The 21,914-nt window shown below is 44.6% G+C and overlaps 1 protein-coding gene across 1 annotated transcript in view; it reads left to right on the forward strand.

The window, feature by feature from the left end:
• Nucleotides 1-3,427, forward strand: part of dapk2 (death associated protein kinase 2) — a 131,164-nt gene extending 127,737 nt beyond the window's left edge. Inside the window, exon 12 of the mRNA XM_033015034.1 lies at nucleotides 1,372-3,427. Within this exon, the coding sequence (XP_032870925.1) occupies nucleotides 1,372-1,452 (81 nt within the window). The 3' untranslated portion in view covers nucleotides 1,453-3,427. The remainder of the gene's footprint in view (nucleotides 1-1,371) is intronic.
• The last annotated feature ends 18,487 nt before the right edge of the window (nucleotides 3,428-21,914 follow it).

Below are 21,914 nucleotides of genomic sequence, written 5' to 3' on the forward strand. Positions count from 1 at the left end.
GACACGCGATTGATGAATTGGCGAACATTATTTGTATTATGCCGCCCAAATTAGTTATAATGTAATTTCTCTTGAGAACCACATAAAATTTGATGTGCAGAAAAATATGCTGTCTTCTATAAGAAAACAGTCAGGGCAGAGAAAAAACTGCTTCCATGTAACCTCCCCACCGTAATCAGACATCATTGCTAGTTTCACAGTGGGTGATCATTAAAAATGGCACGCAATCACTTCTAGTGACAATTGTGCAAGGAAAACACTATTAAACACATATTAAACAATGTAACATACACCTTTAGTGTTTTTAGTCTACAGTAGCAAAAATAAACATTAGATCCCACCGTTTGCACCCTTTTCTCTTCTCCACTTCACCTCCAGCCGCGGTTACTCTCTCCACCCTTCTCTCCCTCACTTGAATCATTTCAAATCACCCCCCCCCCTCACCTGCTGGACCTCCCAGTCGCTGGCCTTTTCCACACCCCTTCCCCTCACCTCCACCAGTGAGCTTTCTCCCCCCATCTCCACCAGTCTGAAGAAGCGTCCCATCCCAAAGTGTCCTCTGACCATTACCCTCAACAGATGTTTAAGAAGGAACTGCAGATGCTGGAAAATCGAAGGTCGACAAAAATGCTGGAGAAACTCAGCGGGTGCAGCAGCATCTATGGAGCGAAGGAAATAGGCAACGTTGCGGTTCGAGACCCTTCTTCAAATTGAAGAGTCTGAAGAAGGGTCTCGGCCCGAAACGTTGCCTATTTCCTTCACTCCATAGATGCTGCCTCACCCGCTGAGTTTCTCCAGCATTTTTGTCTACCCTCTACAGATGCTGTCTGATCTGCTGAGTTCCAGCAGCAGTTTGTTTTTTTACTCAAGCTCCCAGCATCTGCAGTCCCCTTTCATGACACGATAGAACTTTATTTATCCCAGGAGGGAAATTAATCTGCCAACAGGCATAAAACACAACATACATGAAACATGAAATTAAAGTAACGAGTGGAAAGGATTGGGGGTGTGCAACGATTGGGGACGGGGGGGGGGGGGACGAGGGCCGGGGGGGGTCGAGGGACGGGGGGGAGGGGGTGATGATGGGGATGGGGTCAGTCTACCCCACGACAGAAGGGGGGGAGTTGTACAGTTTGATAGCCACAGAAGGGAAGGATCTCCTGTGGCGTTCTGTGCTGCATCTTGGTGGGACCAGTTGCTGAAGGTTCTCCTCAGGTTGACCAATGTGTCACGGAGGGGGTGAGCTGTATTGTCCAGGATGCTCTGCAGTTTGAGGAGCATCCTCCCCTCCAAGACCCAACCTCCCATGAACCCAACTCCAACTCCGCCCCCAGGATGGAGCCATCAATGATGTTGTTCTTTTGGTTGCAGAGAGCGTATGAAAGTGACAATGAAGACAATGGTATCAAAAGAAGAGTAAGCAGGCCGAGGAGACGCAGCAGCACGTCATAAAGCGATCCGTGGAGGTGTTGCCTTGAAGAGAGCAAGCCTGAGGGTTATCCCTGTACCGTGCTAGTATCAACAGGCCTGGACCCGCACCAAAGCTACTTCTGCCTGGTGGTGGGTTGGGCCCAGTGAATGGACAAAGCCACTTTTAAGTGCAGAGATCGGTTTAGTTATGATAGGCCGTGTTACAAAGGATCATGCTTTCTTGAATAAGGCACTTGGAAAAGAAAAGTGTGCAATACATGTTTAGTATAATTCATCGTGAAAATATTTGTTTCTGTTTCGTCAAACCTTGTAAAGTCTGGACTTGTTGAAATACCGTTCTTGCGATTGCTCCAACACTCGCGCCACTGAGCAGTGAGAGGCGGCTCAGTGCCGGGGTGAACGCTCCTCATATCAACAATGTCACCGTGGATGGTCTGTGTGGCATCGGACACACGGCCATGAGCAAACAGAGCTGGGGTAGAGGGAGGGGAAAGGACAAAGGAATGGGAGACACTGTAGATTTAGTAAAGCTCTGTTAAATGTGTAGGCCCTACTGTAACAGCAGTGGTATTTGATTGTGGACTAATCCTGCTGTCGGATAGTCACGTGCAAACTTCCCATGCATGCTGAGGCAGAATAAACCACAGCCCAGGGCTATAAGTGTGGATCACAACATGTATAAGACATTAGTGAGAGGCAGACAACAAAATGCTGGGGTCACAGTGCCTGGTTTCAACTAACATTTATTTTTATATAATCATAGCTTTAGATTTTTGAAATAAAAACATTATCGGTGAAACGAACAGTTTTATTTGCCACAACATCATAAGGTGTGAGATAAGGCTGTTGAAAGTCAGGTGAACTATTACTGGTGTGTACATAATGTCAGCAGCCTGGCCCATTCACAATGTTTGACAGCATGTTTTACACTCTCGCATGTTTGGACACTGTTCCAGACTAATGGCTTAAAGTCTGCATAGAACTTTGAGTCATCCTTATTGGTAATGTGTACGGGTCCACCACCAATTCTCTGGCACCATTGGTTCCAGGGCCTTTCTGGATGATCCATGTTGCTGGGCCAACAGAGGTCACGGCCTCTGAGAGGAATCCAACGTACCGGAACGTTGCGAGGGGCCGAGATACCGGCCCACAAAGTCGGCTATGGGAACGGATGTACCGGCTCTGTCCGGGCCGATGTTCCAGAGCCCCGGCCGCAGGGGGCAAATTCAACCCGCTGATCGGCTGCGGAAGTCCCGATGAGGTCGAGATCGGCCGCCTGACCCAGCCAAGGTGCCACGTTTGTGGGGGGACTTCCAGGGTGGATTTTAAGTGTGCTCTCGTCATTTTGTCTGGATCATATGAGTTGCCAAACCACTCGTTGCCGGAAAATCGGTGGTGGACCTGTGGTGATTTGTTGTGAATTTGCTCAGGATTTCAATCACTGTCGTAGCATGCAAAATACTCACATCTGATGCCTTAAACAGCAAACTGTCGTTTCTGCAATGTTTCATTGAAAAACTGTCCCCTTGGGTTAATAATACCTTCATCCCACCGCCCAAATCTTATAGATGGCATCTATTAGATGTACGTGCAAAAAATAGATTACGTAGATAGGCTTTTCATAATTGTTGACAAAAGGAGTTAAGAACAAAGTGCCAGAGGAACTAGGGGAACTGGGGAAAGTGTTGAAGTTCCTCTGGCACTTTTCACTCAGGATTCCAGTATCTGCAGTCTCTTGTGTCACCAATTCATTGTTCCCAAGCACCCCAGTAAGTTCGATGAAGTGTCCATGATGTGTACAGATATTGTAATTTAATCAATAAGTTTGCAGCTTTGAGCATAAAATTATTCTGTGGATCTTCATACTCTGTAAGTCTATGTTATAATTCAGGCACAATTCTTGACCCTTAAGTCCGAAGAAGGGTCTCGACCCGAAACGTCACCTATTCCTTCTCTCCAGAGATGCTGCCTGTCCCACGGAGTTACTCCAGCTTCTTATGTCTAACTTTGGTTTGAAACCAGCATCTGCAGTTCCTTCCTACACAGGATGAGCATGTTGAATTGGCAGAATTACTCTTCATTCCTCAGCAGGGGCTTTATACAAAGTATCTGCCTTTAGTCATTCAGTCGATGCTTCGGACATACAGCTTTGCATCAAACACCTTGGGCTGTAAGACTCAAAAATGAACAGGTGTCTTCAAATGTTTAAGAAAGAACTGCAGATGCTGGAAAAATCGAAGGTGGAACTGGTATTTGTAGAAAGGTGTGCAGAGGTAATTGGCTTGATCATCGTGGATGGTGAGGACGATTCTATTCATGTGATGGTGGCACGAGGAATATAGTGGAGAATGTCGTGGATGAAAAAAACTTCCAAGTTGAAAGGCGCAGAGAGAGGGAGAGCTGGGGAGTCTGATGCTGGAGGGGATCAGGGAGGTTGGGGAAGTGGAGGACACAAGGGTGAAGCTCATGGAGTGAGATCAAGAGAACGTTAAAGATGCTGGTGGAAGATGGTGTAGATCCTCACAAACGATGAGGACCTTAACGTTGGTTACAACAACCTGAAGTTAGTTGAGAGCAGAGCCGAAAGGAGCCAAGTAGAAGAATGAGAAGGTAGTGGTCCAAAGACTGGCAACAGAAAGTGAGTTGGTAAGAGGACATGAGGCGAGGAAAAGGCAATGTTTGTGAAGTATAGGGTGCAGACTACAGAAACAATGTTCAGTCAAGCAAGTTGTAAGGTTTTAAACCTCCTGGTGGGGATGTTAGTGTAATAACTAAGACCACCAGCCAGAAAGTGGGATCATTGACCCAGAGACATGAATTCAAATCGTGCCACAGTAGAAAGGTGATTTAAAAAACATTTAATTAAATAAATCATTAGTTAAAAATCTTGAATAAGTAACTGTATAAAAATACCTGCCTTCGCTGATTATTCAGGGAAAGAAATCTGCCATCATCGACGTCAGAATGTGGCTTCCCTATTTGTGACTCTACACCTACTAATGCGATTGACTTGGGGACCATAGACTGCAGATGCTGGAATCGTGAATAAATAACAAACTGTTGAAGGAACTCAGCGGGTCAGGCAGCATCTGTCGGGAGGAATGGGCAGTCGACATTTCAGGTCGGGGACCTCCGTTTGGAATTCATCGATGTCTGGATGAATGGTCCCAGCCCAAAACACCAAGTGGCCATTCCCCTCCACAAATGCTGCCTGACTTGCTGAGTTCTTCCATCAGATTATTTGTTTGAATGTGATTGACTTAACTACCTCCACAGTTTATATAATGAAAGAGTGGACAATAAATACCAACCATGTGACTTATGTCCCTGTCCCACTTAGGAAACCTGAACAGAAACCTCTGGAGACTTTGCGCCTCACCCAAGGTTTCCGTGCAGTTCCTGGAGGTTGCAGGTGGTTGCTGGAGGTTGCAGGTAGTGGAAGCAGGTAGGGAGACTGACAAAAACCTCCGGGAACTGCACGGAAACCTTGGGTGGGGCGCAAAGTCTCCAGAGGTTTCCGTTCAGGTTTCCTAAGTGGGACAGGGGCATTACACGCAACATGAACAAAGATATCAAGAGAATTGGCAGATGGGAAGGAGCTGGACTTCAGCGTAGAGTTTTAGCCATGGAGGCAGGAGGGGCTTGGTACTCCATAAGCCTAGAAATCACCCAGTTAAGGTCTCTTACATTGTCATTGCTAAATCCTTTGGATATGAATAAAGTGGATGTAATGTTGTCAAGTTGCACATGCAGCAGGCAGTAAGATGCGTTGGTTGTTCAGCTCAGTATAAGTGCTGAGGTTGTGTGTTGGGAGATCTAAATAGACTAGTTGCCACAGTACACACACTTACTGAGCTTCTCATATGTTTCTGAATCATTGATGTGAGAGGGTTTGGAGACATGGAGGAGCATTAACTGTAACTTCCTCCAGAGTGATTATATCCGGTGTCAATGAGCCAAAAGATCAGTCAGTTTTGTCTGATCTTTCAGTTTTAATGACACTCCGTGTGATGCGTTGGGTTCTCCACTGTGACACAGACAACTGGTGATCTATCCTGTGGATTGTTAACGCCTCTCCATGCAGTTTGTGTATCATTGGCTGTTTTAACGTGGCAATGGAGGATCTCACTGCAGTCACATTCACTGAAAATGTACCCAAACTGAAAACAACTTCCTCATTCTCAAACACACGCAACACAACAGAAATGTGCAATCTAGACCCCTTACCTCTCCAACACACAACTTCAAACCATAGTATTGAGTTACCAGTTCACAAGTTATAGGAGTAGCATTAGGCCATTCGGCCCATCGAGTCCACTCCGCCATTCAATCGTGGCTGATCTCTGCCTCCTAATCCCATTTGCCTGCCGTCTTCCCATAACCCTAGATAAGAATTTGTATGCCTTAAAAATATCCACTGACTTGGCCTCCACAGCCCTCTGTGGCAATGAGTTGCACAGATTAACTACCCTCTGACTAAAGAAGTTCCTCCTCACCTCCTTTCTAAAAGAGCGCCCTTTAATTCTGAGCCTGTGACCTCTGGTCCTAGACTCTCACACCAGTGGAGGCAGGAATTTGTAGAAAATTACAATTAATATATTTGCAATAAACTAAGAGCCAGAATGGGTCTTAAAGAAATATATTAATTACATTGTGTACCGGTCCTACTTGCTCCAGAAAGTTTTGTCCCACAAAATCAATTACTAGTTAAAGCTGTGTTTTAGCAATTCATTAATTTTCCAGAGACACGTACTAAGTAAAGACAGCTGTGACTGACCTTTCTCATAACAGAGGACATTTTAAGTGTTCTGTGCACCTGATGCTGTGTGAAATTGTCCGTGAATGACTCACATTCCCGAACCATCATTCGATCCGATTTATTAATGGTATCTTGGAGAGATGCTGGAGTTTTTTTTGCAGAAAACAATATTTAACTTGGAGAGGATGGGGGAATACTGATGTCAAATTAAAATGCTGGGTAAAGGACAAAATAGATTGTGGGTAGAGTTGACTATTCTTGATTTCACTGGGATGGAACTTGAATAGCTGGTTTAACATTTAGGATTATTGGGAAGTCAATGGGCCAATTCCTTTAGCATTCCCAAAACCACATTTAGCCCTGGATTCCAAGTGGAAATAAAGTGAAGGTGTCCATCAAACTAGGACATGTGTTACATGAGCTCAGTATTGACAACAACATTGGCCAATACTGGCTTTGTAGAGTGATCAACCTGATCTTAGAGTTTGGGTAGAATGGTGTTGTATAGCACAGAATCCTTTGGCCCATTCCGTCCATGCCAACTTTATTGCCTATCCACAGCGATCCCATCTGTGCCTTCCATACACAAGTGCCTATCTAAATGTTGCTGAGACATAGTAACTGTATTTCATCCCACCACCTCCTCTGGCTGTGTGTTATAGATATCACGCAGTCTCTGAGCAGAGAGGTTTAGCCTTTTAAATCCCTATTAAATCATCTACCTCCCACCTCTAAAACTGTGCCTTCTTGTGTTTGACAACCCTACCATGGGAAAAAGATTCCGGTTATCCACCAAGTCAATGTCTCTGAGAATCATTCATCAGGTCACCCCTCAGCCTCCTTTACTCCAGGGAAAACAAGCCCAACCTATCCAAACTCTTCCCATAACTAAACTCCTCCAATGAAGGCAACAACCTGGTAAATATCGTCTGCACCCTCTCTATTGCAAAGTCCTTAGCTTGCACCATCCCATGGAAGTGATATCATCTATTCCATCTGCTTACTCATAGTCCTGTTTCTTTGCTGAGGGAAGAATGGATCTTAATTTTTGAACGGCACATCATTTTTAAGTGTTAATTAGACATAAAAGCTTGTTCAATCTCACCTGAAAATTATTCTTTGTAAATGTTGACAACTAAGTATTTCAAAGTGGAATTACTCCTAATAATGTGCATTTGATTTTGTTTTGTTGAACAAGTGTAACATTATTGTGGACTGCTGAAAGGTTGAATAGCTTTGTTCACGTTTGTCACAGAGACTGTGACTGAGGGCTCTGTGGAACTGGTTTCAATCCCATATTCCCAGTCAGAAACAGCGTTCCTCGGAAGCAAAACTCAGGAAATGGCAGGTTCTGCACAGTTGGAAGTGTTGGATTTAACAACAAAAAACTCTCTTCATATCTTCGAAGTTTCTACCCACGGAACATATGTCCTTGCTTCATGCTGTATCATTCGACTTAAAGCAGCACACTGCGTTCTCCCAGTGAGTTACTGTTTTAAGGATAGCATTTTTTCATAACCCTAACTTCAGTCTGCTTGGCCAGGATTGTGACTAGCACACTAGAGTCAGGCGGTGAGCTCAACCTGTCCACCGTGCCAGCTTTGTTTGCCGCCACTTGGGATTTTTTTCCATTGGAAAAAATCTCCTTGGCCAGGTGTTCACATCAGCCTGTCTAAACTATTTGCACAAAATATTCTTCTGCCAGGTTTCATCAACAGAAACATTTGCGATGGCAGCCAGCAATATCAGAATATGGAAGAATCATCACAGCTTTAACCTTTACTTCAATCCTTACAACATTATAATCGTTACACCAGCAAGTGACTGTCCCCAGGATCACACTGCACTTGCTGCTGACTTTCATTTAATATTAACCTAGATACATATTTTTTTTAATTAGCAGTTTAGAGTTCTAAATTAACCTGAAATTTGGAATACATTTCAATATTTGTTAATTCTATGTGTGTTTAACTTTGATAAACTATATAACGTGACAATTGTAGAACTGATGTGTACAATATTTTTAATCCTGTGAAAATGTTAAAAGGTTGACAAAGGTTAGAATAGATAGATCCAAACTCATGATACGGAGCTGGGAGTTTTTTTTCTTTGTGATAGTAATTAAAGCTGTCTCCATCCGGGTATTGAACTGTGTATATATTAAGAATTTGATTGAAATTTTGTACAGTATTTTTCTATAAATAAAGTTCTGAATACAGCTATTCATTGTCAATATACAGGCCTATTTATTCTCTTCCTCCAAATCTTACAGAAACAAATCCCTTGCAGTGTTTCCTAATAATATCTTCATTACAGGCAGAAACATAGACAATAGGTGCAGGAGGAGGCCAGTCGGCCCTTCGAGCCAGCACCGCCATTCATTGTGATCATGGCTGATCGTCCCCAATCAATAACCCGTGCCTGCCTTCTCCCCATATCACTTGATTCCACTAGCCCCTAGAGCTCTATCTAACTCTCTCTTAAATCCATCCAGTGACTTGGCCTCCACTGCCCTCTGTGGCAGGGAATTCCACAAATTCACAACTCTCTGGGTGAAAAAGGTACAGTGAAAATCTTACGTAAGATCAAGTTCAAGTACAAATCTGATTACAGTATCAAGGCTTTATGCATGGAAGCCAAAAAATAAGAAGGGGATGATCGCTTTGATGGGATTGTACTCTTGGGTCTCTAATAGTCAGCGAGAATTAGGGGAACAAATATGCAGGGAGATTGAAAATACCTGTAGGAGTAATAGGAATGTAATAATTGGTGATTTTAATTTTCCTAATATTTACAGTCCTGCCATTGTGCTGAGGAATTAGATGAGGCAGAATTCATCAGTGTGTCTAGGAATGGTTTCTTAAGCAACAAGTAGATGCCCGGTTTAAAGCCGCATCTGCAGTTCCTTCCTACGCAATCAGGGAACTACAGACTGGTGAGCCTAATGTCAGTGGTGGGTAAGTTACTCGAGGGGGGTTTTGAAGGAAAGCATTTATTTGAATTTATAAAGGCAAAGACTGACTAGAGCCAGCATGGCTTTATTTTCACAAAATTGATTGAGCTTTTTGAGGAGGTCACCAAGAGGGTTACGGAGCAAGTCCTTTGACAAGGCCCCACATGGTAGGCTGGTCCAGAAAGTCAAAATACATGGGATTCAGGGTGAGGGAGCAATTTGCTCGGTGATATGAGATGGTGAGAGCTAGGGCGGTCCCTTTATAGATTGGAGACTTGTGACGACTGTTGTGCTGCAGGGATCGGTGCTGGGTCTCTAATTGTTCAACGTGTATATTAATGATTCGGAAAAGAATACAGGTGGCATGATTTGCAGTTTTGCAGATGAACCAAAATTCGGTAGAATAAACAGTGAAGAATGCTGTCTATGGTTTCAACAGGATCTGGATCAACTAAGAGGGGCAAGTTGGACCAAAGGGTTTGTTTCCATGCTGAAGAACTATGAGTCTACGATACAGAATAATACAAGCCACACACTGAATGATGTGATGAATAGATGGTGTGATAAAGGAAGAGTGAGTGGAGGAGAATTGCCGCAGAATCAACTGACCTAGAATGACTGGTGAAGACCAGTAGTTTAGTTTGGAGATACAATGCAGAAGCAGGCCCTTCGACCCACCGAGTCTGTACCGACCAACGACCCCTATATATTAGGCACACACTAGGGACAATTTTACATTTATACAAAGCCAATTAAACCTACAAACCTGTAGGTCTTTGGAGTGTGGGAACCGAACGTCTCGGAGAAAACCCACACAGGTCACGGGGATAACGTACAAACTCCGTACAGACAGCACCCGCAGTCGGGATTGAACCTGGGTCTCTGGTGCTGTAAGGCAGCAACTCTACCGCTGCGCCACCGTGCCGTACCTACAAGGAAACGGGTTATTTCGGCAACATGCCACAGAGATTCCCCAGGCGGTGGCCAGATGGATCTCTGTAGTAAAACCATAAACAATACTCTATTGACTCAATTGGAAAAGTCATCATAGTTTTTCATTCTAGAAAAAAAATGTTTATTGCTGAAAATAAAATATATGAAACGGAATTTACCGTCCCCCAATAACTGATATTGATAGTCATCGAAGGTAGACAGAAATGCTGCAGAAACTCAGCGGGTGAGGCAGCATTTATGGAGCGAAGGAATAGGTGATGTTTCGGGTCGAGACTCTTCTTCAGACTGATGTGGGGGTGGGGGGGCGGGGGATGGGGGCGAAGGAAGAAAGGAAGAGGCGGAGACAGTGGGCTGTGGGATAGCTGGGAAGGGGAGGGGAAGGAGAGAGAAAGCAAGGACTACCTGAAATTAGAGAAGTCAATGTTCATACCGCTGGGGTGTAAACTACCCAAGCGAAATATGAGGTGCTGCTCCTCCAATTTGCGGTGGGACTCACTCTGGCCATGGAGGAGGCCCAGGACAGAAAGGTCGGGTTCGGAATGGGAGGGGGAGTTAAAGTGCTGAGCCACCGGGAGATCAGGTTGGTATTTAAAAGTACTGTGCAGAGGTGTTGGGCGAAGCGATCGCCAAGCCTGCGCTTGGTCTCACCGATGTAGAGTAGTTGACACCTAGAGCAGCGGATGCAATAGATGAGGTTGGATGAGGTGCAGGTGAACCTCTGCCTCACCTGAAAAGTCTGCTTGGGTCCTTGAATGGAGTCAAGGAGGGAGGTAAAGTGACAAGTGTAGCATTTCCTGCGGTTGCATGGGAAAGTACCCGGTGAGGAGGTGGTTTGGGTGGGAAGGGACGAATTGACCAAGGAGTTACGGAGGTGGTGAAAATGTCGGAGGATTATCTGTTGTATGTGACGGCTGGTAGGGTGGAAGGTGAGGACAAGGGGGACTCTGCCCTTGTTACGAGTGGGGGTCCCATGTCATCATTGAAGCAGCTGCTTTAAAGAAAAACAGAGAGAGGGTTAAGACAATACGGTAGTGCAGCGGGTAGAGCTGCTGCCTCAGTGCCAGAGACCCAGATGCGATCCTGACCTCGGGTGTTATCTGTGTGGAGTTTGCATTTTCTCCCTGTGACCATGTGGGTTTTCTCCAGGTGCTCCGGTTTCCTCCCACATCCCATAGATGTGTAGATTATTGGGTTAACTCTGTAAATTGGCCTCTGAAAATTGCCCCTAGTGTGTCGGGAGTGGATGTCAAAGTGGGACAACATAGAAGTCGTGTGAAAGAGTGATTGATGGTTAGCATAGACTCGGTGAGCTGAAGGGCCTGTTTCCATTCTGTATCTCTAAACTAAACTAATAACTGGTAATTATGATCATGGCCGCATGGAGCGGCTGAAACCAACAGCATTCTCCAGTCATATTCTCCACAAGGTCATTCAGTTTAGAAAATGATTCCCAGATCCTGGAAATGAATAAGAAAATTACGCATTTCCAATACAAATTGCAACATTTTATGCTTCAATTAATTAATTGGCAATTAGGTGAAGTACATCTTGTACTGAGGACAACAATATTCACTTAGTAAATGGATTACTCCTTATTCTTAATAGTAGTGTTGGTTCCTTCAGTTGCTGTTTCCGTAACATATTTGTGTTACGAGACAGGGTTGTTAGCCCTGTGCTCAACCCCCAACCTGGAGGACCAGTGGATCGCTCTTCATCTCACCTCTACCCTTCGACCTGTCCAGCATTGGAGACCCTAACAGGAGATGAATCTCCCGCTGGCATAGCTCTAGGGGTCACTGAGACACACAAGCTCCCCGACCACAACAAGGTTGCAATCCAATGCGGAGAATTTGCAAACACCATCTGGGAATGCGAATCATCCTGAAAGAATCCGTGGCAGATGCAAATGAGTGCGGGGGAATTCTTTGAATAAAATATGCCAGAATAAAATGCAGGAGCATTCTAACAAAGCAAGTTAAGACATGATTACAACATAATAGACCCGTCGACAAGGACTGCTGATTTCTAGGACAAGTAAAAGTATAAAAGTGAGATGAAACCATTTCCAGACATGAAACTAGGAAGTTCTTGAAACTAAGAAATCTGTGGAATTCTCTGCCTCAGAGGGCGGTGGAGGCAGGTTCTCTGGATGCTTTCAAGAGAGCTAGATAGGGCTCTTAAAAACAGCGGAGTCAGGGGATATGGGGAGAAGGCAGGAACGGGGTACTGATTGGGGATGATCAGCCATGATCACATTGAATGGCGGTGCTGGCTCGAAGGGCCGAATGGCCGACTCCTGCACCTATTGTCTATTGCACTGAACCTTTCAGTTTCAGAGATTTGGAAAGGGAATGATTCAAACTCAAACCCTCAAGGTTGCAGTTCCCTGGACTTCTTCCCAGGAGCAACATTAATATTTTGAAAACTTTATTTTGAAAATAATATATAAAAATAACATAAATATAAAAAAGTATTACAAGATGAAATGGAAACCGATTTTTCACAGGTTTTGACAGAAAGGTGAAGGTAGATTGGCAGCTAAGGTGCATATTTGTGGTGCTAGCTTACAAACTGCTGATCTAAATCTGACAACTATACGGACATGCTGAAGATATATGCAAAATGCTGCAGCCACTCAACGGGTCAGGCAGCATCTGAAAAAAATAGGTGATGTTTCGAGACACTTCTTCAAAACCAAAACGTTACCTATTCCTTTTCTCCAGAGATGCTGCCTGACTCGCTGAGTCCACATTTTGCTGACCAGCATTTTGTGTCTGCCTTTGGTGTAAACCAGCATCTGCAGTTCCTTCCTATACATATATGGACATGCCTCTGTGATGTCCCATCTCTTGTTGCTAGTGCTCGAGGTGGGGGTCACTAACTCTGCAGTGGAGCCATTTTATGATGCATGTTCCCAGGTCCACGTTCCTTCCTCTGGTACGGGACTGCGATCTATATCAGACATTCCTTCATGCAGGAATACGTGACATTACTATGTGGAAGCTAGCTGTTGGATCAATTACAGCTGTCAATTTGCACACATGGTGTGCAGTGCAAAAACAACCATTTGTTATTTAGTCAAATTGATTTATGAAATAAATATCAGTCACGGAAAAGGCTCAAACCTGAAAGGTCGTGTCTATTTCCCTCCACAAATGCTGCCTGACCTGCTGAGTTCCTCTTTGTTTTTTGCCCAAGAACCCCACATCTGCAGGTTCTGTGTCTCCACCCGGAATAACTCCCTTGTTCTTTGAGATAAGTGCCAATACCTTTTGTGCCAACTAGAGGCAACAGACAGAACATTCCCCACTACAACATTTGATTGAAAAGCAGAAATCTCTGACTGTACAACATTCCCTCAGCGGCAGTTTGGATTTCTGTGCTTCTGTCTTTGAAAGGGGATTTGAATTCACAATCTTCTGATTCAGATAGCAGGCTACTACAACTGATATTTTTAGTTTAGTTTAGTTTAGAGATACAGTGTAGAAACAGGCCCTTCGGCCCACCAAGTCCACGGCGATTAACAATCACTCAAAAACTCGTTCTATCCTACACACTATGAAGAGAATGGAGCAGCTGGGCTTGTACACTCTGGAGTTTAGAAGGATGAGAGGATATCTCATTGAAACATATAAGATTGTTCAGGGCTTGGACACACTAAAGGCAGGAAACATGTTCCCGATGTTGGGGGTGTCCAGAACCAGGGGCCACAGTTTAAGAATAAGGAGTAAGCCATTTAGAACGGAGACGAGGAAACACTTTTTCTCAGAGAGTGGTGAGTCTGTGGAATTCTCTGCCTCAGAGGGCAGTGGAGGCAGGTTCTCTGGATACTTTCAAGAGGGAGCTAGATAGGGCTCTTAAAGATAGCGGAGTCAGGGGATATGGGGAGAAGGCAGGAGCGGGGTACTGATTGGGGATGATCAGCCATGATCACATTGAATGGCGGTGCTGGTTCGAAGGGCCGAATGGCCTACTCCTGCACCTATCGTCTATTGTCTATTGTCTATAAGGGTTTACAGACGGCAATTAACCTACAAATCTGTACGTCTTTGGAATGTGGGAGGAAACCAGAGGATCCGGCGGAAACCCAGGTAAAAATGTGCAAACTCCACGCACACAACACCCATGGTCAGGATCGAACCTGGGTCTTTGGCACTGTAAGGCAGCAACTATACTGCTGCGCCACTGAGCCGTCCACTTCTGTGAGGCTGCCGATCCGATCCGACCCGCCCATGTGCCCTGTGATGAAGAAATAAGGAAGTGCAGATGCTGGTGCTTGACACAAAGTGCTAGAATAACTGCAGGTCAGGCAGCATCTCTGGAGAACGTGGATAGGTGACTTTTCAGGTCGGGTCCATTCATCCAGGGTAGTAAAACTACAAATTAAACTTGGTCATTGGACAAGATTTGCCAAGATAATGGAAAGAGGAAGAGTCCTGAAATGAAACGTCATTGATCCATATTCTCCAGGGATGCTGCCTCACCCACTGAGTTATGCCGGTACTCTGTGTTCTGACCCATGATTAAGTTGATACCAAATCCACATTACTTTGTTGATGTGGGAGACTAGAGGGCAGACGCCTCCCGGTTGCCGAGGCCGGAACCCCGTGGGTCGGTGCCCACGCCTGACGGAGCCTGGGTCGGCGGAGCCCATGGTCGCAGCCCGCGCGCCGTGAGTCGATGGAGCCTACAGATGGGGTCTGGGTCGGTGCCACGGAGGCATCCGGAGCAGACCCGGCAGCGACAATGGAGAGGTCGATGCGGCGGTTGATGGGGGCGCCGACCGACGGAACGAGGACGAACACGTGGAGTAACATTGTAAGCGCCCTATATGGGCGACTATTTACATACCTTAGCAAAGTATGCACGCAAAGAATTTCGCTGTGACTTGTCACATGTGACAATAAAGTATTCAATGCAATGAAACTACAGCTGCTGGAATCTGGAGCAAAAACCTAAACTGCTGGAGTTTGCATTTCTAGTAGAAGTTTTAACTGTGGTACTTGTGCTTTTTGCAAAATCTTTAACTCCAACATTCCATCTGCATTTCTTGGAAGATTATTCCTTTGATTTCCAATGACCACATAATTGGATGTGAACACGAGTGATTGATGTTACCGAGTCCTATACTTGAACGGGTACCTAGTTAAGCAATGCCTTGATTTGAAAGTTCTTGTACGTGCATTGAAATCCTTCATGGGTCTCACCCCTCACATCACTGTTACCATCTGCAGCCCCTCGAGGCTCATGTCTGTGTTCCTCCAATTCTGACCTCTTGTGCATCTGCGAGTTGAAATTCTCCAACGTCACAAAATCCTTTTTATCTCCTTCAAAGTTGTTTAGAAAATCCACCACTCTTTTCACATGTTTTGTTTTGTGTTGGTCCTGTAACATTGCGTGGAAGATTTAGTAAAGGTGTAAAAATACAAGTAAAAGTGAAGCTTATTAATCTATTCGATGATTTTAGTGGATATGCCGGCTGGTGGAGTGGTGCAGCGGTAGAGTTGCTGCCTTGCAGCACCAGAGACCCGGGTTTGATCCTGACTACAGGAGCTGTCTATACAGAGTTTGTACAGAGCTTGTACGATCTCCCTGTGACCGCGTGGGTTTTCTCCGGGTGCTCCGGTTTCCTCCCACATTCCAAAACATGTACAGGTTTGCATGTTAATTATCTTCAGTGAATTGGTAAATTATCCCTTGTGTGTAGGATAGTGCTAGTGTGTACAGGGTGATCTCGTTGGGCCGAAGGGCCTGTTTCCGTGCTGTATCTCTACGTTTACAAAAAAAAAGACTGCCTGAGCAAGGTGACTGAGTGGAGAAAGCAAGGTGTAGTTGCTGCATTGAGTAAATTAATTTTCCATATTATGGTTTAGGAACATTTTGTTTGGTTTAGAGATACAGCGCGGAAACCGATCCTTCGGCTCACCGAGTTCACAACGACCAGCGATCCCCGTACACTCACACTATCCTGCACACACTTGGAACAAATTACATTTATACCAAGCCAATTAACCTACAAAATGTACGTCTTTGGAGTGTGGGAGGAAACCAAAGAGCTCAGAGAAAACCCACTGGTCACAGGGAGAACGTACAAACTCCATATATAATCACAATCATAATACTTTATTAGCCAAGTATGTTTTGCAACATACATGGAATTTAATTTGCCAAGTCAGTCATACAAATGAAAAGTAATGGAACACACAAAATACATTTTAACATAAACATCCACCACAGTGACTCCTCCACGTTGCTCTCTGTGATGGAAGGCGAAAAAAAGTTCAATCTCTTCCCTTTGCTCTCCCGCGGTCGGGGGCCTTGAGCCCTCCGTTGATGGGATGATCTTGACTCCCGTAGCCGGTGGTGGGCCCTCCGTGTCGAGGCGATCAGCCCCTGCATCTGGGGGGATGTCAGCTCACCCGAGCCAGATGAACGAACCTCGCGTTGGGGCTGGTCGAACCTTCCGTGACGTTGGAGCCCTCGACATCCACGGCATCTCCTGAGACTGTGAGGCCCCGATGTAAAGACCGCAGGCCGCTGTTGGCAAGGAATCGACTTCGATGTAAGTATACGCCCCGCAGTGATGCCCAAAGTCAGTCCGAGAAGGCCTCCAGCACCATCGATGGTAGGCCGCAGAACGACCAGAGATGCGATCCAAAAATGAATCGCATCTCCGGCAAGGTAAGAAACTGAACGAAAAAGTTTCCTCCGACCCCCCCCCCCCCCCCCCCCCCCCCCCCCCCCATAAAACAAACCGGAGAACATTTATACAAATTTTTAACACACACTAAAAAAATATTTAAAAGGCAAAAAAACAGACTGTTAGCGGGGCTCTGTACCATCAGGGGCAATCGTACGGCGCCCCCTGGTGGCACAGACAAGCACCCGTAGTTAGGATCGAACCCGGGTCTCTGGCTCGATGTGCCAATGATACAATGAAGTAAAAAATAAATTGCTGGAAGAACTCTGCTGCATCTGTGGAAGCAAAAGGGACGTGTTGATATTTTGGGTTGAGACCCTGCGTCAGGACTTGAATTACAACCTTTCTCCAGTGGTTTAATTTTTGCTCCAGATTGCAGCATCTGCGGCCTCCTGTGCCTCTGACGTTGGGAAGTAATTTGATTTAACTTTCACTGATTCTGTGAAGATGGTTTCTGAGCCCAGTGTCAGTGCTGCCTTTAATGCTGCTGTGCGAGATCTGCGTGGAGATGGCCTGTTGAGGTTTTTTCATCAGATTGTTATTGGAATATTTTGAAAACCACAAATCAAACATAGTCATGGACAAAATTTGGAAATGGCTAGAATGTCCCAAATTGCTACATATTTTGTGAAGTTTAACTTGACCTGGCGTGGGATCTTTCCCAGATGAAAATTTACAAGTGTCATGAAACAACTTTCATCAATTTGGGATAATATTCTCCTCAGTGCTGCCTTTGAGGTGTTGTAAATCTTTTTCAAAGTTTTGGCAACAAAGTTTGGCTGGAGTGTATTTTAGGTTAATGTACTATTTTAGGTTAATGTGAGGTGGGATTTATGCAGTGTCTGTACTCGCTCACCATAAACCCTGCAGAAACAGTGTCAAGAGACAAGTACAGAGGAAGATGGAGTCACCAGAGGCAAAGAATAACAAGGAACTCTGTCCGCTTATCAAAAAAGTAAAGGAATCGGTCCTTAATCCTCCAATCCAGATCTTTCTGAAATGAGTGGGGAAGCATTCTTGTGAGGGTTATATAAAAGCAACCAATCTACACTAGATCAAGCAATGCTAGACTGAGCAGGTGGTTGGAGTTCCAGAGGTAGCAAAGAGGTAAGGCTTGGATTTTGATCCAAAGCAGCTGTTGCCTGGCAGAGACACAAGGAACTGCAGCTGCTGGTTTACAAAAAAAGACACAAAGTGCTGGAGTTACTGTCCACCCTACGCCCTAATACAGAGAGCTAAGTGTGTGCCCTGGATTTCCCCTCCTGAGTTAAATGAAGTTCTATCATATCGTATCGTGTCAGTCAAGAGGTTATCAGAAAGGTGGTGCAGAGGGAAAAGATCGGCCTTAATGAAGTCAGGTCAAAGGAATGGTCCCCTACTGCTTCTTTTTCCTGTGTTTTGATTGAGATAGTGGAAGGTTTGGCTAGAGTCATGTGGAGAGGATGTTTCCACTCGTGGAAGAGTCTAAACTCAGAATAAAAAGACGTACCTTTAGAAAGATGAGGAAGAATTTCTTTAGTCTGAGGGTGGAGAATCTGTGGCACTCATTATCACAGAAGGCTGTGGAGGCCAAGTCAATGGATATTTTTAAGGTGGAGATTGATAGATTGTTGATTAGTGTGGGTGTCAGGGTTTATGCGGAGAAGGCCCAAGAATGGGGTTGAGAGGGAGAGATAAATCAGCCATGATTGAATGGCGGAGTAGACGATAGGCCAAATGGCCCAATTCTGCTCCTATAACATGTGAACGTGAAGTGACACTAGATATTTTATTGCAATCCATGTGGAAAAATGATCACAAATGCAGAGAGCACACTTTAGAAATTTTGATGGCATTATATAGTCTATAATTTTCTCGGTTTAGAGGACCATAATTAAAAATTATAAAATTATTTCATATCTCTGGAAGCGATTCCAAGAAAGTGAGTGCATTAATATCAATTTTAAAGACCCTTAGTTACTATGTTGCTAGGTGGACTGATTTATTTTGAAGGGGCTTTGATGTATTTAAGTTGATCAAAGGCTGTCTCCACTTCATTAGATTTGATCTAGATTAGCAAAGGACAGAGCACTAAAAGTCAGCAGGGCATTTTCTCAACAAAGGTATAATTAGTGTTATTGTTAGCTGGAGCAGTGAGTGGAGATTCAATGGAGGCTAATACTATAAAACATAAAGAATTATGATCAACAAACTTCATGGTCAACCTTACATCCCAGAATCGATCTTAATCAAAGTGGATGTCAGATGTGAACTTCCCAGAGTTTGATTTTTCCTCTTAGTTTAAATTAGTTTGTGTTTTTAATCAGTGTTAACTTATCTCAAGAGTTTATACATCTAGTGGTGGATGGAACTATTGAAAGACACAGTGCTTGTCTACAATACACTTGAATGGGACAACCCCAATAGAAATAAGAATGGGAAATAAAGAGAGAATGGGATTGTTCCTTCGGAGCACCTTCAGCAACAGACTGGTTCCACCAAGATGCAGGACAGAACGCCACAGGAGATCCTTCTTCCCTGCGGCTATCAAACTGTACAACTCCTCCCCCTTCTGTCGTGGGGTGGACTGACTCTCCTCCCCCCCCCTCCCCCCAATCTTTGCATATCCCCAATCCTGGACCTTCCACTCATCACTTTAAAATTCATGTTTCATGTATCTTGTTGTGTTTTATGACGTTGGCAGACCAATTTCCCTCCTGAGGTAAATAAAGTTCTATTGGATCGTACATCATCATCAGTCCCTTTTGCCTCCACAGATGCTGCCTGGCCTGCTGAGTTCCACTTGCACTTTCCCCCCCGATCCTGCCCTCACACCCCCCACATAAAACATACCAAGAAACAGTAAAACACACTTTTAAGACATACTTAGAATAATAAAAACAGAGAGGGGACGGACAGACTGTTGGCGAGGCAGCCACTGCGATGGATGGGTGACATTTTGGGTCGAGACCCTTCTTCAATCATGGGGTGAGGTTCGATTGGCTGAGCTTGTTAGCCCTGCGCTGGAGGCTATTGAGGGGTGATCTGTAGAAGTATGGAAGATTACGAGAGGTAGAGATAGGGTAGATAGTCAAACTCTTTTTCTCCCGAGAGGAGTTTTCAAGGAGATTTTATGATAACTATTTTTAAACAGTGGTTGATAATCTGGAACAGGCTGCCTGATATTTAGTGCAGTTAGACATAATTACTATGCTTAAGAGTCATTTAGACAGGCTCTTATACAGGCAAGACATACTGTAGAAGGGTGACAGTCCCAACGCAGGCAAATGGGATAACAGTAGATGCCCAAAGATTTCTGCGCTGCATAGTTCCAGCATAGTTCCATGACCACTTGGTAGAAAGGACTCTGGCCTGAGGGGTAGTTGAGACTGGACTTAACATGGAGGGAGGTTTCAAAACGCGAGCGTTGTTATAGATTGGAAATAAGCGACCCCGGTTATGGAATGGATGTGGGGTGAACAGATCAGCTCCAGGTCTGGTGCAACATTGAGACGATAAACAGTGTATGTGGGACAACAGACGGGGAAGGATCCCTGTTTCATTCTAAAAAACAGGTGCTCATTGATCTAAAGTTTTGGTCTCCAAACCTGAGGAAAGACATTGTTGCCATAGAGGGAGTACAGAGAAGGTTCACCAGACTGATTCCTGGGATGGCAGGACTTTCATATGAAGAAAGACTGGATAGACTCGGCTTGTACTCGCTAGAATTTAGAAGATTGAGGGGGGATCTTATAGAAATTTACAAAATTCTTAAGGGATTGGACAGGCTAGATGCAGGAAGATTGTTCCCGATGTTGGGGAAGTCCAGGACAAGCGGTCACAGTTTAAAGATAAAGGACCTTTAGGACCGAGATAAGAAAAACAATTTTCACACAGAGAGTGGTGAACCTCTGGAACTCTCTCCCGCAGAAGGTAGTTGAGGCCAGTTCATTGGCTATATTTAAGAGGGAGTTAGATGTGGCTTTTGTGGCTAAAGGGATCAGAGGGTATGGAGAGAAGGCAGGTACAGGAGTACAGGATACTGAGTTGGATGATCAGCCATGATCATATTGAATGGCGGTGCAGGCTCGAAGGGCCGAATGGCCTACTCCTGCACCTATTTTCTATGTTTTCTATGTAAAGACTTTCAGACAAATGGTTTCAGCAACCATTACGAACACATGGATATTTCTGTCCTTATCTCTCTCCACTGATAATGGGGAAGTGGTGCAGTATTTTACACCATATACTGTGGTAAGTGCTATAGCAAGCTGCAACAAAATGATATTTATTACAAAAAAATACATTTCTTCCAATTTCATCCTGTCTCTGAAAATAGATTGCACAAATAAGGTACTGCTTTGAACAATGGCATGTTTTCTGAAAAAGAAATCCCTGAATCTCCCCACACTAGAAATAGAATAGGAAATCTCTAACATTAGCAAAGATTTTTTTTAAACTGCGCATGCTGGAAGTGTTAAATAAAACAGAAAATGCTAGCAATTCAAAAAGTCACTTTAATTTACTACTATAGTTCTCCAGCCCACGCTGAGCTCTCTACCTGCGGCTCGCATACGGCTCATGCCAGTTCAGAGAGGAGCCTTCTTCTTCCATCTCAGCACATTGCAGCCTTCCAGACTCAGTGCGGGATTCCCCAACTTCAGGTACCACTCCTTCTGGGCCAGTTGCAAGTCATCTATCTGTAGTATTGACAGACACAAAATGCTGGAGTAACTCAGCGGGACAGGCAGCATCTCTGTAGAGAAGGAATGGGTGACGTTTCAGGTTGAGACCCTTCTTCAGACTGCATCGGGGAGAGGGAGATACAGAGATAAGGAAATGTAAGGTGTGAAAACTAGACAAAGGGGATGCAGATCAAGGACAATGAAGAATAGATCGTTGTTAGCTAGGAGAAGGTAACAATAAAGCAAATAGAGATAAAATGTAGTATTGGTTCAGGTGTTCGCTCCGTCACTGCAGCCTGACCTGCTGGGCATGTCCCACAGCCTTGTAATGCTTATTTGATGTATTATTAACCTTTAATTGTCCACATTCACTCATTTGACCAGAGAATGTACAATATATCTCCACGGTAATCCTGGCCTCATTATCTGATGACCCCTTGATCTAACCAACTT

Source organism: Amblyraja radiata, chromosome X (genome assembly GCF_010909765.2).
Source record: "Amblyraja radiata isolate CabotCenter1 chromosome X, sAmbRad1.1.pri, whole genome shotgun sequence".
Lineage (NCBI taxonomy): Eukaryota > Metazoa > Chordata > Chondrichthyes > Rajiformes > Rajidae > Amblyraja > Amblyraja radiata.